Genomic DNA, 14,852 nt, shown 5'->3' with positions numbered 1-14,852 from the left:
TGGTGTGTGCATGTGTGCGACGTGCGAGTATGGTGTTTGTGATGTGCGTGTGTGCGGTGTGTGTGCATGTGTGTGACGTGCGAGTGTGGTGTTTGTGATGTGTGTGTGTGGTGTGTGCATGTGTGGTGCTTGTGATGTGCGTGTGTGGTGTTTGTGATGTGTGTGTGGTGTGTGTGCATGTGTGTGATGTGCACATGTGGTGTGTGTGCATGTGTGTGGTGTGTGTTCTTGTGTGTGATGTGCATGGTGTGTGCATGTGCATGATGTGTGTGTGCATGGTGTGTGCATATATGTGATGTGTTTGTAGTGTGTATTCTTGTGTGTGATGTGTGTGGTGTGTGTACGTGTGATGTGTGTGTGCTTGGTGTGTGTGTGGTGTGTGCATGTGTGCTTGGTGTGTGTGGTGTGTGTGCACGTGTGGTGTGTATGGTGGGTGTGTGCATGTGTGTGATGTGTGTGTGCATGGTGTGTGGTGTGTGTTCTTGTGTGTGATGTGCGTGGTGTATGCATGTGCATGGTGTGTGTGTGCATTGTGTGTGATGTGCATGGTGTATGCATGCGTGTGATGTGTGTGCATTGTATGTGTGGTGGGTGTGTGCATGTATATGTGTGTGTGTACCATAGAGCTCCATCTCTCTGCAACAGTGGGAGGGGACATGGAAGGCATCTATCTGCCCTTCCTTCGGTGAGGAAACAGGTAGGGGGGTGTGGATGGGAGCTAACCTGGGAAGCAGAGCTGCGCGGTGAGCTGGCCCTTCATGCATGCCCGGACACAGCCCGTGCTGGGAACGATGGTGGGAGGCACAGGGGCCACTTGACAACCTGGGAGTGTGGGGCCGGGGTCTCTCTCCACCAGGCACTGAGGTTAGACTGCCTTAAATCCATGACATGGATAAATAAATAATAAACAAACAAATACAAATGATAACATGTATATAGCATTTACCAAGTGCCAGTGTGTTCTAGCATTTGACACGTATTGGCCCACTTAATCTTCCAAAAACTTCCCCCCACTTCACAGACAGAGACACTGAGGCACAGAGAGGGTGAGTGACTTGCCCCGGGGAGGTCACACAGCTGCTGGGCTCAAGGGCAAACAAATGACAAATCAGCCCCGTCTGCGCTCTCCACCAGGGCTGGTAGCTGAGCTCCGTGGAGCAGAACCTGGGGCATCTGTCTTCCCTGAGCAGCCCCCTCCCCTTCCGCTTCGACACATCACAGGCTACACCACCAGACATGCACACAGCTTCGCAGAGCAGCACAGCCATGACTCAAGACGTGGAGAGGGCTTCGGGAACTCCGTTTTTCAGAAGACGCAACAATAAACCCATCGCAACAGGCCAGTCCTTTGCAAACTGAGTAACTAAGAACGAAAATGACCGAGGCTTAAAAATATCAGGCAGTTTCATCGATTCGTCTGTTTTGAATGGAAACACAAAATGTGGCCCCTCCACACAATGGAATCTCACTCAGCCTTAAAAAGCAGGAAATTCGGACACGTGCTACAACACAGATGCATCTGAGGACATGATCCGAGTGACCGAGGCCAGGCACAGAAGGGTGATCCTGTCTGACTCCACTTCTCTGAGGTCCCCGCACCCGTCAGGTTCATGGAGACAGAAAGCGGAATGAACAGTGCGGGTCAGGGGCTGGGGGAGGGGGATGGGAAGGAGTGTTTATTGTTTCTATATTTTACCACAATTTAAAATTTAAAAAAAATAGGCAGACGGTCTAAAGCAAACGGAATAAAACGTTGTGGCTCTTCTTTTAGTTGTTTCTAGACCGAGTTTTCAGGGGTACTGGGCCAGTGCTCCCACTGCGTGACCAGCTTTTGGATTCAGGGAGATGTGGTCAGGGAGAGGGGGAGACAGGCGGTCAGGGATGGGGTCAAGACAAATAAGTTGCACCCTCAGGTGAAAATATTTCTTTTTGAGTTTGAAAATGTCAGCAGCCACCCCGGGCAGTTAAGTGCTTTGGGCATCCCTGGTGCCCACAGCATGAATGTGCCCATGGTGCCAGGAATACAGGCACATGCTCCTCCAACTCCTGCAGATGGACCCTTGCTTGTGCTCTCCCTTTCTTTCCTTCCTTCCTTCCTTCCTTCCTTCTTTCTTTCCATTTTAATCTTTTTTTTTAAAAAAAAAAATTTCAATAGTGTTTGGGGAACGGGTGGTGTCTGGTTACATGGGTAAGCTCTTTAGTGGTGATTTCTGAGATTCTGGTGCACTGTCACCCGAGCAGTGGACACTGTACCCAGAGCGTGGTCTTTCATCCCCCACCCTGTGCACTTTCTTAGAACACTTTCTTCTCAAAAAGATTTGGACCCCTGGAAATGCAGGCACCCAACTGGCCTTGGTCTCAACCTCCACAAGCCAGTCACTGACTCGCAAACTGCCTTCTCTGCGAGCCGTCCCTGCGGGCCCTGCACCTGCTCCTGGGAGCTGGAGGGATCCTGTGCTCAGGGTGGGTTTGTCTGGGGAGAAAGCCAAGGAGTGCAGACATGCTTTGTCTGGGACAGGCCCAGCTGGCGGGCTGTGCCGTCTGGTCTCTGGGGGCTCTCTGGGCCCTTCTTGCCTAAGACCTTTTGAAACTTCCCAGGAGTGTGGCTTGCTGGGTCACCTGTGCCCAGGGAAGCAGGTTGATTGGGTGGGAGAGGGTTCAGGGTTGCCCACCACCCCCTGGGAAGCAAGCCCAGGACTGGGCTGCTGGGCCCAGCCTCTCAGGAAATCCTGGCCCTCTGGGGCCCAGTCCCTGCCTCCTCCCTGCCCGGCTTGTGCCCCAAGGTGTCCCGGGTGCTGCACTGAGATCAGCTGCCCGGCGCGTCCCCGTTTCATCTCTCATTTGCATGTCAGTTCATCTGAGGCGTCTGACGAGGACAGCGTGCCCTTCCTCTGCGCTAGATTTACCTCCCTGACAACGAGAGCTGTCTTTTGCCCATTTCTGAGGCTAGACAGCCCCTCCACCCACACTGAGCTCGGAGCGGCTGGCTTGAAGATGAAGGTGCGGGCTGTGGGACTCAGGCTCCTGGGGCCTGTGGCTCTGGCTCCCTCTTCATGGTTGCCTGTGGTTCCAGCTCACAGTGGACTCAGGGAGTGACAAGACAAGTGACAGGAAGGTGCTGCCACTGCTGCTTCCAGAGTCTTCCGGGCTGATGGGTCCAGGGTGAGAGAAGTGTCATGAGGACTGTGCTGTGCCCAGGCTTGAGGGCCAGGGTGGCATTCCTGAGCCTCCCCACGTGCCCTGGCCTGCCCTGGAAACTTCACCCCATTCCTCAGCGTGGCCTGCACAGTGAGCCTCCACTTCCCTGGGGAGAAAGTGACTTTGCCCAGGCCTCCCGGCTGGCAAGTGGCAAAGGCGGATGAGGCGAAGCTGTCCGTCTCAGCGCCATGTCCCCACTACTCCATGGGACCAGTCCTCCTGGATTCCCGGATTGGGCGGCATCGATTTAGTCTGAGAGGTTTCCAGGTCACTCACAGAAATTCCTGATGGCGTCAGGTGGGCTTCCCGCTTCCAGCTGTCCCCTCCTGGGCCTCTGGACGTTGGAAATGTCTGGCTAAAGGGGAGTTCAGACCACTCCAATGGGAAGGGGTGGGGAGGCCAGCAGCTCCCTAACTTCTCGGTGCCCTTGGGTTAAAACTGGGAAGGGCCCAGTTTCCAGGGCCCTGTCCGAGACAGCACCCGCCGGAGCTCTCAGGTGGTCAGGCACTTCATGGCTGATGGCTGGTTGACAAAGGAACTGAAAACTGAGGGTTCTTATTACTTTTCACAGCCTCGCTTCAATTCAGGCAGAGACAGGGGAGTCATCCCCAGCCAGGGCTCAGGACAGCAATAAGGCCGGCAACTTCCATTGCTCCCTGTCCCCCACCACCACCACCCCCTCCATGCATACACTGGAAACCCCAAAAGGGTGTGAGTGACCCCCTTCCTTCAGCAGCTTTCCTTGGTTCAATGAACTTACAGTACCATTTTTATACCAATTTAAAGATCAAAAGTTATAAATATGTAACAGGCAGACAGATGATAGGCTGGAAGTGGAGAGGATGGCGAGGAGAGCCGCTGTCCACCTGGGAAGAAGGGCGTAGACAGTGATGCTGGAGTAGAGAAACCTGGAGAGGGGTCAGGGCAGCTGGGGGACGCAGCCCTGCACGAGTGAGCAGAGATGCCTGCAGCCACAGGAGAGAGCGCTGCGTGTGTGGGCTGAGCAGGCCATGCCTTCTAAAATGAAAGGAGGTTTGCATTTGACCATGTCAGGGGGCAGGAGAGGGGAAAGGCACACAGGAGCTGCATGGGGCTTAAGGCCCCACCGTGCTGACCACACCAGACGAGGTTGGGGCAGTGCACTCTCCTCTCCCCTGAGGAGCCGGGAAACACCAGCTCATGCTCGTACCAAAGCAAGAAATGAAGGCAGAGGGGCCTGAACAGGACGGATCAGTAGAAACAGGCAGCAGGGAGTGACATTCCCCTGGGCCAGGACCAGAGACCACCCCAGCAGGATGCAGAGACCTGGACTCCAAGTGCAGCGGGGAGGAACTGAGCGAAAAAGGGACAGCTCTGGGGCCCACAGAGGCTGGCCTTGGGTCCCAGGACCAGGCTGGCGGAAGCATCATGAGAAGGCCTGGGCAGGCCCCACCAGCTGCCCAGGGCGTGGAGCTCTGGGCTCCTGCAGGTGAAGGGGGCAGGCATAGATGGGGCGGAGGCAGGCGCAGGTGTGGTGTAGCCACAGTGGGTGGCAAACTATTAAGAACTGGGAGCCAACTTCTGCGGATGCTTGAACACTTTCTAGTGCTGCTCCTCCCTTCGGGCTGTGCACATTCGCTGCCCTGGTTTAGAGTAGAAACAGCCCCGCAAACTCAAGCAGCTGCCGATGCATTCAGACCTGGGTTCCAGCTGCAGAGCAAGGCCAGGAGCAGAACACCACAGCCCAGAGGTGCCAGGGAGGCCGCGCAGAGTGCGAGTGTCCCAAGGGGGTCACCGGGTCAGGGCAGTGGCATCCACAGAGGCTTCGGAGCATTCAGTCTCGCCCAGATGTGGCTCCTCGCTAGACCTGAACCCACAGCCAGGCCCAGGGGTCCCAAAGGCCTCTCTCTTCCCCTACTCAGAAGATTGGCAAACCCAAGCCTGGATGTGCCACCAGGTGGGACCCCCACCAGCTCCCCAGTGTTGAGTGCATTGTCCCTGTCGACCCATGGGCAACTCAGCTGAGCAAACCCTTTCTCCACAGGCAAGAGAAAGGAGCAGGTGCGGCAGCCGGGGGCCCCCAGGGTAGGGGAAGCTGAGGAAAGGAAAAGACAAACCCTCTGCGGAAAGACGAAGTTTCAGCTCCTGGAGGACACAGTCTCTCCGAAGCAAGGACCTCAGCACCCTAGGTTTGGGGACCTGGGCTCCCACCTCTCCCCTTCTTCAACAGCCCACCTGCGGGTCTGGACGCGGGGTGGGGGGCGAGAGGAGGGCTTCACCTGGTGCTGGGCAAGTGCCAAGTCCTGATCTGTGCACCCGGCAAGCCAAGGGACAGACAGGGACAGGCCTGTGCAGATGCTGCTGGCTGGGTGGACGCTGGCCCCAGGCCCCTCAGCAGCTTCTCACCAGGCCATCCTCACGGCCACCAGTTCTGCACAAAGGGCTCCTTCCCCACAAAGCCCACAAAGCCGATCATCAGGAAAAAAAAAAACCTGTTCATCAGGCCCCATACGGGGTTGGCCCACCCAGCCTGCAACATCTGCTGCTGTCTATCATTTGTGGTTTCCTTCCCATTCCCATTCACTCTGGACCCCAGCACTCAGCACATAGTAGATGCTCAATAAACACAGGTGGTTCATTGACCAGGCAATCTGCCTTATCCCATTCAGTTCTTAGCACAGCAACCCAGGGGCACAGAGTGAAGTAGCTGAGCCAAGGTTCTTGAGATGGGAAGGGAGCACTGAAAATGGAGCCTCAGGTGGACTCCAGGGCATGGAGTCCTGCCTTCCTGTAGGGTTCAGGAGGCACCCTCTGACTCACTTCACACCGCCAGCTTTCTCTGCACGACCTCTGAAGGAAAAGCCCCCGGGGAGGGAAGACGAATCCCCCAAATTCCTGCTGCTGTCTCTCACTGCGTCACTCTGGTGATGTGACACCTGTGTGTGTCTGGAGTTTTCTTCATATAAATAAAGCATTGACCTGGCTGCCAAGTGCCGGCAGCGGCTCCTCCGAATCGTCAGGAATGTCTGCAGGGTTACCTGCACAGGTAAGGCCGAGCCAGGAGACACTGGCATTTGCCACCCGGCGCCTCCCTCAGACAACTTCAGATTGTCAACGTGGAGCTTTGCCGGAGCAGAGAACTCAGCAGAACCCCCAGGTTCGAACGTTCCCTCCTTTCTCCCCATCTCTGCAGTCTCAGGGGGAAACTGAGATGGCCAGGGGGTCAGGTAACCAGAGGGACAAAGAGCAGAGATAATGAAGGAGCCGGCGTGCCTGTCACCAGGACTCATGGCCAGGTGGTGTGGAAGAACACGGTGACAGAAAGCAATACATCCCTCATCTCTGGCCCCCAGGGCCCTCTCCTAGGAAGCAATATGGGTTTGTTTCCACCACCTTTGATGGAGAGGAGATGGCACGGATCGCAGGGAGACAGATTCACGCTGGAAATTCCAGGATTTACCCAGTGCCTGGTACTTTAAGAGAAGGAATGGCGGCTGATGGCAGCGGCGCTGAAAGTGCTCTCAGCTGAGCCTGGTGCAACCCACCCGTGACAGCGCTGCTGGGTGTGCAGCCTGGGAGGTGAGCGAGAAGTTATCATGCTTTGCCTGGCACATGCTTGGGCAAATGATTCAGCTTCAACCAGGGCTCACAGTCCAGCTAGGAGCTGCCAGCGGAGTACACAGCAAGGGGCAGAGGGCGGGGGCAACTCAGGAGCAAGCAACAGACCTCCTGGAGATGGGGGACCGGCGGGCGGGGGGGAGTTGGAGACCAGTCTGGCGCCTCCCTGTTTGCCCGGGAAAGGACGTTTATGGAAGGAACTGAGGGGAGAATAATGCTCATCGTGTTCTGCAGTGTTCCAGGCAGTGTTTACATTCATTCGTTCCCTTCTCATTCCAGTCTATAAAGTAGATTTTATGATGCCTTCTTTAGAGACGAGGATGCCAGCTGGGAGAGCCAAGGCGCTTGCTCGTGGTTACAGGAAGTGGTGGAGCTGGTGGTCAATCTGCCTCTCCCCGTCACAGGTGCCGCATGCCATGTCTTCCCCAGGGCCCACCTGCAGGCTGCTTTCCTGGAGATCACCCCAACCTCAGCATGTTCACTGTGAAAAGCTATCCTGCCCACAATAACAGCCTGGCCTGCCACGCCCAACGTCCTCCTCCCACCCCTCCTGAAGCTATCCTCCACTTTTCACCTGCTTCCAAGAGAGCTGCTCCCGGGACACCTTTGGGAAGTTCTTAGGATGGACCTGCTTACTGTAGATCTGGTGACTACTCACTTTAAAAAGATTTCTTTCTTTTTTTTTTTTTTTTTTGAGACGGAGTCTGGTTCTGCCGCCCAGGCTAGAGTGCAGTGGCCGGATCTCGGCTCACTGCAAGCTCTGCCTCCTGGGTTCTCGCCATTCTCCCGCCTCAGCCTCCTGAGTAGCTGGGACTACAGGCGCCCAACACCACGCCCGGCTAGTTTTTTGTATTTTTTTTTAGCAGAGACGGGGTTTCACCATGTTAGCCAGGATGGTCTCGATCTCCTGACCTAGTGATCCGCCCGTCTCAGCCTCCCAAAGTGCTGGGATTACAGGCGTGAGCCACCACGCCCGGCAAATATTTCTTTTTTTAAAGGCAGGTCTTTGATCCATTCTCATCTATTGGGCAGAAAAAGTGTGTGTGCACGTGCCTATGTGGTGTGCATGTCTGTGTGCTCATGTGCACGTGTGCGTATGCATTTGTGTGCGTGTGTGAGTGGATGTGTGAGCACTGGAGCATGTGTGTGGATGTGTGTGAGTGTGCATGCTGGAGCAGTGACATATTCAAGGGAGGGCCACTCCTTCCTTTGGGGAGAAAGGAGGCTGTTACAGTGCCATGCAATTGCAGACTCCTGGTCCTGGAGTCAGAGACCTGGGTCTAGTTGTGCGTCTGCCCCTGCCCAGCTGCCCGGCACTGATGAAATACGGGGATGACCACCTGTCCTTGAGGATGCTCCCTCCTCCTGGTTATCTGAGTCTCTCAAAGCGGGCTACAGTGGAGGAGGGCTGTACTTTCCATTTCACGGGGATCAAGCTGGGCACAGGGTGAGGGCGGCTTGTTGACTTAAATCTACTGATGAAGCTGGCTAAGTGCACATCTGGGAACAGGAGAGACTCAAGCCTGGCCGGCACCTGCTCTGTGCCGGGGTATCTCTCCCTGGCCTCCTTCAGTGGGGTACTCCGTGGGCAGAAAGGTGAGAAGCAGCTGCACGGGCTTCCTGAAACGTCCAGTTGAGGTTTGAGGGATTTCCTCACAATGGCTTTTCCCTGGGGACTTTAGGGGGAGCTCATGAGAGCCCCTTCCAAGCCGGCGCGCTCATTGTCCCTCTCCGCCCATCAGAGGGGGCCACGAACAAAAGGGGTCTATTCTGAACCCCTCTCCCGTGTAACTCAAGTCCGCTAGGAACCCTGGACATTCGAGGGACTTCCTATCTCCGCACAGGAGGGGAGAGCCGGATCCGCTGCCCCCCAGGCTCTCCGCGGGGACCCGGAGGTGCAGCGACCGGGAGTCCCCCTCTGTAGTCGGAGCTACCCACCTGCGAGGGAGCAGCTCCCCGCTGCCGGCGCCCCCCGCACCTGCCCCCACGCGACAGGAAGCGGCTGCTGCTCGCCCCCTCCGCGGACCACGACCCAAGGGCTGCCCGGCGGACCGATCCACCGGAAATTAAAGGCTTCATGTGCCAGCCCTTGAATGTAAAAACTCAGCCTAATCAGATCTTTAAAAAGAAAAGCTCTGCCTATGAAATGGAAACACTAGCCCGCCTCCCCCACCCCCCACCCCCCGCGGCGAGTCGCCCCTTTCCCAGGGAACCGGCGCGCGGGGACCCCCGCCCCCGACCAGAGCTGGCGGAGCGCACGGAGGCCGCAGCCAGAACCCGCAGACGCACGGACAGTCCCGCCCCGCCGCGCCCGGCCCCGGCGCTGTTACCCGGGGGGAGGAGGGGTGTCTGGGTGGGGGAGGGGGCTACCTTCTGAATGCGTCCATCGATGTCCAGGTAGATGGCCTTGGGCCGGTAGCTGGAGGAGCCGGATCCCATCCTGCGCCCGGCGGCTGCACTTGGACTTTTTACTGTACTTTCCCGACGCCAGCCGCCGCGGGAGGCGGGGGAGGGGAGCAGGGGAGCAGGGGAGGGGGCGGGAGGGGGCGGGAGGGGGCGGGCGGGGGCGGCCCGCGGCGCTCAGCCAACCAGAGCCGCTCCGCCACCCGGCCCGGGACGCCCGGGAGCCGCCGCCGCGCGCCGCAGGGTCTCCTCCTCCGCTCGGCTCGCGCTCGGGCTCGGGCTCGGGCTCCGGCTCCGGCTCGCGCGCTCCTCCTCCCGGCCGCCCGCCCCTCCCCCCTTTCCCTTCCCCCTCCCTCCCCCGTTTCTCCTCTCTCCCCTCCTCTTCACTCCCTTCACCTCCCTTCCCCCTCTTTCTTCTTCCCTTGACTCCAGCCCCCGTCGGCCGCCTATCTCCCGATGCCCCCTGGATAGCTGTGCAGAGCCCTGAGCGACCCCTTCGGCCCGGAGCCGTCGCCTCCCCACGTGGTCCTAAGCCAGCGCTGGGCTGAGCGAGGCAGCGCCGCGGTGGACCCCGCAGCCCCGCCGGGAAAACTCCCCTCGCTCCTCTGTACTGCGACCGCCACCCTCATTTCATTTGAATACAAAACGGGAAAAGTTCCTTTTCGTTCACCCACAGCTTTCCCAAGCCTCCAGCTGCGCCCAGAGCTGAAATGGCGATTTTATTTCTGTCCTGTATGGGGCCGGACCGAGGATTACCCCGCCACAAGCTATCTGCTGGATTCTGCATGTTCGTCCCCTACCCCCTTGTGTGAATTGCTATAGGGAGTGTGGGAAAGGCGGGAGGGGAAGGGGGCTGTGGGCATCCTCTGGACCTGCAGAGCACGCAAGGGGCTGCCTTGGCCGCCCCCAGTTCTCCTGGGCTCCTCCAGTGGGAATGGGGTTGGCGGCTGGGGGAGGAGGCTCAGATGTCCTGGTCCTGGCCCTGGGTGCATGTCGCCTTTGGAAGCAAGTATCAAAGCCAGCCGGAGCATGTGCTATTGTTTGGTTGGAAGTGAGTTCCAAGCCACCGCTTTCCATCTGTTGAGTGTCTGAGTGCTGCTTGTTGAGAGAGTCTGGTGCACACTGGCTCCTCCTTCCCCCCCGGGGCCTGCTGGAGCCCGCCAGCCAGTGCCAGGGCCGGTGGTCACTTCCTCTCCCTTCCCTGGCCAGCCTGGTCTCCACCTGGTGGATGGACACAGGCTTTACAGACACCCCCAGGGCCACCTGGAACCCTGGTGGCAGCTGGGGTCCTGCGGAAGGTGAGGGCTCCCTGCCTGTCCGTGGGAGTGGCATCGTCCTGTGAGGTAAGTGGTCGCCCTCAGCCTTTGGCCAGTCCATCCTGTCACTTTATGTCTCCCTCCTGCTTTCATGGCGGGGGGCGTGCTCCCAAAGAACAATAGCTTGGAACTCGATAGCCTGGCACCCCCTGCCCACAGCTCCAGCAGAGTCTGTGTCAGAGCTTGGGCACCATGAACTGTGCTTTTCAAGTGACAGGGATGAGAAGGGGACAGCCTGGAGGCCTTTGCGGTGGGGGCACCCAGCTGGGTGGTTACAGTGGGACACCTGACTCGCCATGGGGATACTGTGTCCCCAGCTCATTGAAGTGAGTACATTTACTAGTACTTCAATTTGTTGTCACATGTTCCGGCGCTATTTGGGCTAATCCAGAGACCGTGCTGTTGGGGCCGCGTGTGCCGCCTGGCATGGAGTTCTTATCAGCAGATGGCTGATTGGCTTGCCACTTAGTTATTCTCCATCCCTTATTGTCATCTGGCCTAGTCTTCTGTAACCATTTCCTCCAAGAGCCCCAGGACGAGTGGCCACCCATGGGGGGTGGTTCTGCAGGGCAGTTCCCCAGTCTCAGAAGACTCTGTGTGCATCCAGCGCCAGTGCAGGCTGGCCCCTCACACTGCCTGACCGATTCTGTGCTCAGAAGAATAATCGCATCTATCATTATTTTGCACTCTTAGGAGCTGGACTGGACTGCTGTATAGAAACTGGATTGATGGGGCTGCAGCAGCTGCCCAGAGAGGAACCCTTTCCTCTCCCAGATCCTCATGGAGCAGTGCGGTCTTCCGTTCATCAACAATCTCATTCCTGTGCGTTGGGTGCTGTTCTGGGCACTGGGGATTCAGTAGTGAACAGAATAAGCAGAGATCCCTGGCCAGAGAAGCTGGCATTCTCTGGGGGAGACAGACACGATGGTATAAGTAAATAGAATGTGTAAGGTGTTGGATAAAAATTAGGGCAAAGAAGAAAAATCCATAGTGAGACCCTATCTCTAAAAAAGAAAAATCCTGCGGGGAAGGGGATCTAGAACATGCAGTGTGGAGGAGTTGGAATTTTAGAGAAAGTGGCCAGGCAAAAGGTCACATAGGAGGAAGGACCTCATGGGTATTAGGAGCAAGAAGCCTGTGTGTGTCAGAGGGAGGGACCTCTGGTACAGGAGCAGCCTCATGCAGGAGGCTGTGTGGCCAGAGCGGAGGGAGGGAGTGGCCTCTGGGGTACCGGAGTGGGCTGTAAGGTCAGAGAGGTGACGGGGCAACCCCACGTGGTCACACGAATGACTTGATCTCACTCTTCCTCCACTGCATGCCTTGTGGAAGGCAGTGCAGAGGGCTGTGGTCTGACACGAGTTTTCACAGGTTCCTCTTGGCTGCTGGAGGAGGGTGCATGGAAGGGGCTGGGCAGGGAGGCCAGTGAGCAGCAGCTGCAGCCAGCTTTGCAAAGCGTGATAGGGCTTGAACCACAGTCAGGTGTGTCGGGGTCCTTCAGAGAAGCAGATCAATAGTGAGGAGTTGGCTCACACCAGGACAGAGGCTAAGAAGTCCTGCCAGCTGCCGCCTGCAAGCCGGAGCCCTGGGAAAGCTGGTGGTGTGGCTCCAGTGTGAGCCTGAGGGCCTGACACCCAAGGAGCTGACGGTGGGCACCCAGTCCCAGGGCAGAAGGCCAGTGTCCCAGCCGGGAGCTGACGGTGGGCACCCAGTCCCAGGGCAGAAGGCCAGTGTCCCAGCCGGGAGCTGACGGTGGGCACCCAGTCCCAGGGCAGAAGGCCAGTGTCCCAGCCGGGAGCTGACGGTGGGCACCCAGGCCCAGGGCAGAAGGCCAGTGTCCCAGCCGGGAGCTGACCGTGGGCACCCAGACCCAGGGCAGAAGGCCAGTGTCCCAGCCGGGAGCTGACGGTGGGGACCCAGTCCCAGGGCAGGAGAAGGCCAATGTCCCAGCCCAAGCAGGCAGGCAGGAAGAAAGAGGCAAGTTCCGCCTTCTCCTGCCTTCTTGTTCTCTTCAGGCCTTCGAGGGGTTACATGATCCCATGCACACGGGGAGGCATCTGCTTGCCACAGTCCACCACTGCAAATGCTGGTCTCATCCAGAGGCACCTCACAGACTCCCCCAAAAACAGCACATCCCCAGCTCTTGGGTGTCCTGGGCTGGCCAGGTGGACACACAGACCCCACCTGTGCAGGTGGTGAGGCATGGTTGACTCTGCATCCAAGTTGGAGGTTGTGGGGTCTTCATTTGTGCCTGTTTCCTAGGCGGACGTTATGCCTATTCTCTGCCCTCCTTCCCCCGGCTCTGCCTGCAGTCATGCTCCTTGGTCCTAGGACAACCTTGGTGGGGAAGGTTCCGGAAGTGGCGCCTGCTCCATGCCCCCCACATCAGCCCCAGGGGCTCCTGGTATCCTAACCCTGCATCCCTGCTCTTGGCCCGGCTGCCAGGAGTGCTGCCAATGTCGGTTCCTCTGAATCAAGATAAAAATGAAGGAAACCTCCTGCCTCTGCCAGGCAGGCCACGGACCAGGCTGGGGACCCTAGGTGTGGACGAAGCTAGGGACCTTGGGTGGGGACCAGGCTGGGGATCCTGGGGGACCCTAGGTGGGGATGAGGCTGGGGACCCTGGGTGTGGTCGAGTACCTCCTCAGCTCAGGCCTTGGTTTTTTGGGGAACGTGGTGACTGAGTTCACATATGCGTGAGCGACGTTTCCAACTGTCTGAAAACTTCAGACGAGTGTGAGATTCTGCCCGTGTGGGAGGAGCTGGAGATGGAGGAGATTCTGGAGGTGCCAAGCCCCAGGGCTCCCAAGAGCCGAGTGGATCCAGCCTCTGCCTCCACCCTCTGCCCAGACTGCACCTTCTTTTGGTACCTTCCAGGGTGCACGCAGGCTCATTCCTGCATGCAGAGCTCTTTAATTCCCAAAAAGATCACACCAAAGGGGAGTTTCAAATTAGGGCATCAGAGCCAAATTGAAAATCAGAGCTGAGCCCGGAAGAAGGGCCAAGACCGCAGAGTGAGGAGCTGGTTGTTGGTCTCCAGGTCCCAGGCCAATTTGCTGTCTCCAGCAAGAAAGGGCCAAGTGAAGCCACATGAGAAGAGAAGGGTCAGGCCTGTCCTTGAAGAGTGAGCACCCTCCCATGGGATTGGAATCCTGGGAAGCAAAGTCCGAGCACCCCAGAAAAGTCTAAAGGGGGTTCCCAGAGGCAGAAGAAGTTGTCCAGGCGGTGTGTCCTACCACGGCCAGCAGCTCCCAGCACGTGCTCCCAGCAGCCATTCTGGCCTGGCAGGTCAGAGCCATGGTCAGTGGCAGCTACTGAACCAGTGCCCATGGGCGTCATCTGCCTTTTCTCTCTTGGATCTAACCAGCATTTCTCGTAACTATTCTGAAAAGACTCCAGTCACTTCCTCCACCACCTCTTCCGAGCTGGGGATGGTACACAGGGTTGGGGAAGAATCAATTCATCAAACAAGCAAAATGTATTCAGCACCTGCTTGCTGTAGATCAGGCACCGGGCAGGGCTTGTGAAAAGGAATTTAAGCCCTCTGGACCCTGGAAACCTTATGGGAGAGAATTAAAATAAATCAGAGGGTCAGAGGTAAGACCTTTACCTTCTGAAAGGTGCACCATTGAACACCAAGAGGAATCGGCCTGTCTTGTATGTGTATAATGAACCTGCCACAACGAGCTCTCCAGGATGACCACTGGGCGGGATGCACCAAGAATCAGAGAAAGGGGGTGACTTTGACCTGAAGAAGCTGTCATTCTCTGGGTAGACAGACAAGATGGGATCAATAAACAGACAGGCAGATGGTCTGCCCTTGACCTTCGTGTGAAAGGAGAAGACGCTGGCACAAAGATCTCACTTCCGTGTCCGTCGTAGTAGTATTTGATTTGTGTACTCTCCACCTGTTTCTTTTTATGGTCTTGGTAACTGCAAAATTATTACTAGCTGTAAATATTTCAAACAATGTGGTAGAAAAGGCAAAGTCCCTCTTCTAGTAGAGAAAATGGAAGCCAGGTGTGGTGGCTCATGCCTGTAATCCCAGCACTTTGGGAGGCTGAGGCGGGCGGATCATGAGGTCAAGAGATTGAGACCATCCTGGTCAACGTGGTGAAACCCCATCTCTACTAAAAATACAAAAATTAGCTGGGTGTGGTGGCATGCAGCTGTAGTCCCAGCTACTCGAGAGGCTGAGGCAGGAGAATCGCTTGAACCCGGGAGGCGGAGGTTGCAGTGAGCCAAGATCGTGCCATTGCACTCCAGCCTGGGCAGCAAGAGTGAAACTCCATCTCAAAAAAAAAAAAAAAAAAAAGAAAATGGAGACCCGTCCCTTCTTAC

At 57.1% G+C, this 14,852-nt stretch overlaps 1 protein-coding gene across 1 annotated transcript in view; it reads right to left on the bottom strand.

Moving 5' to 3' along the window:
* PDE9A (phosphodiesterase 9A) overlaps positions 1-9,468 on the bottom strand; it is a 114,906-nt gene extending 105,438 nt beyond the window's left edge. Inside the window, exon 1 of the mRNA XM_033232585.1 lies at positions 9,166-9,468. Within this exon, the coding sequence (XP_033088476.1) occupies positions 9,166-9,234 (69 nt within the window). The 5' untranslated portion in view covers positions 9,235-9,468. The remainder of the gene's footprint in view (positions 1-9,165) is intronic.
* Between the last annotated feature and the right edge of the window lie 5,384 nt (positions 9,469-14,852).

This window comes from Trachypithecus francoisi, unplaced genomic scaffold, assembly GCF_009764315.1.
Source record: "Trachypithecus francoisi isolate TF-2019V2 unplaced genomic scaffold, Tfra_2.0 Lachesis_group14, whole genome shotgun sequence".
In the NCBI taxonomy this organism is placed as follows: Eukaryota; Metazoa; Chordata; class Mammalia; order Primates; family Cercopithecidae; genus Trachypithecus; species Trachypithecus francoisi.
Note: the sequence above shows the minus strand (reverse complement) of the source record. Positions and strands in the feature narration are given on the sequence as shown.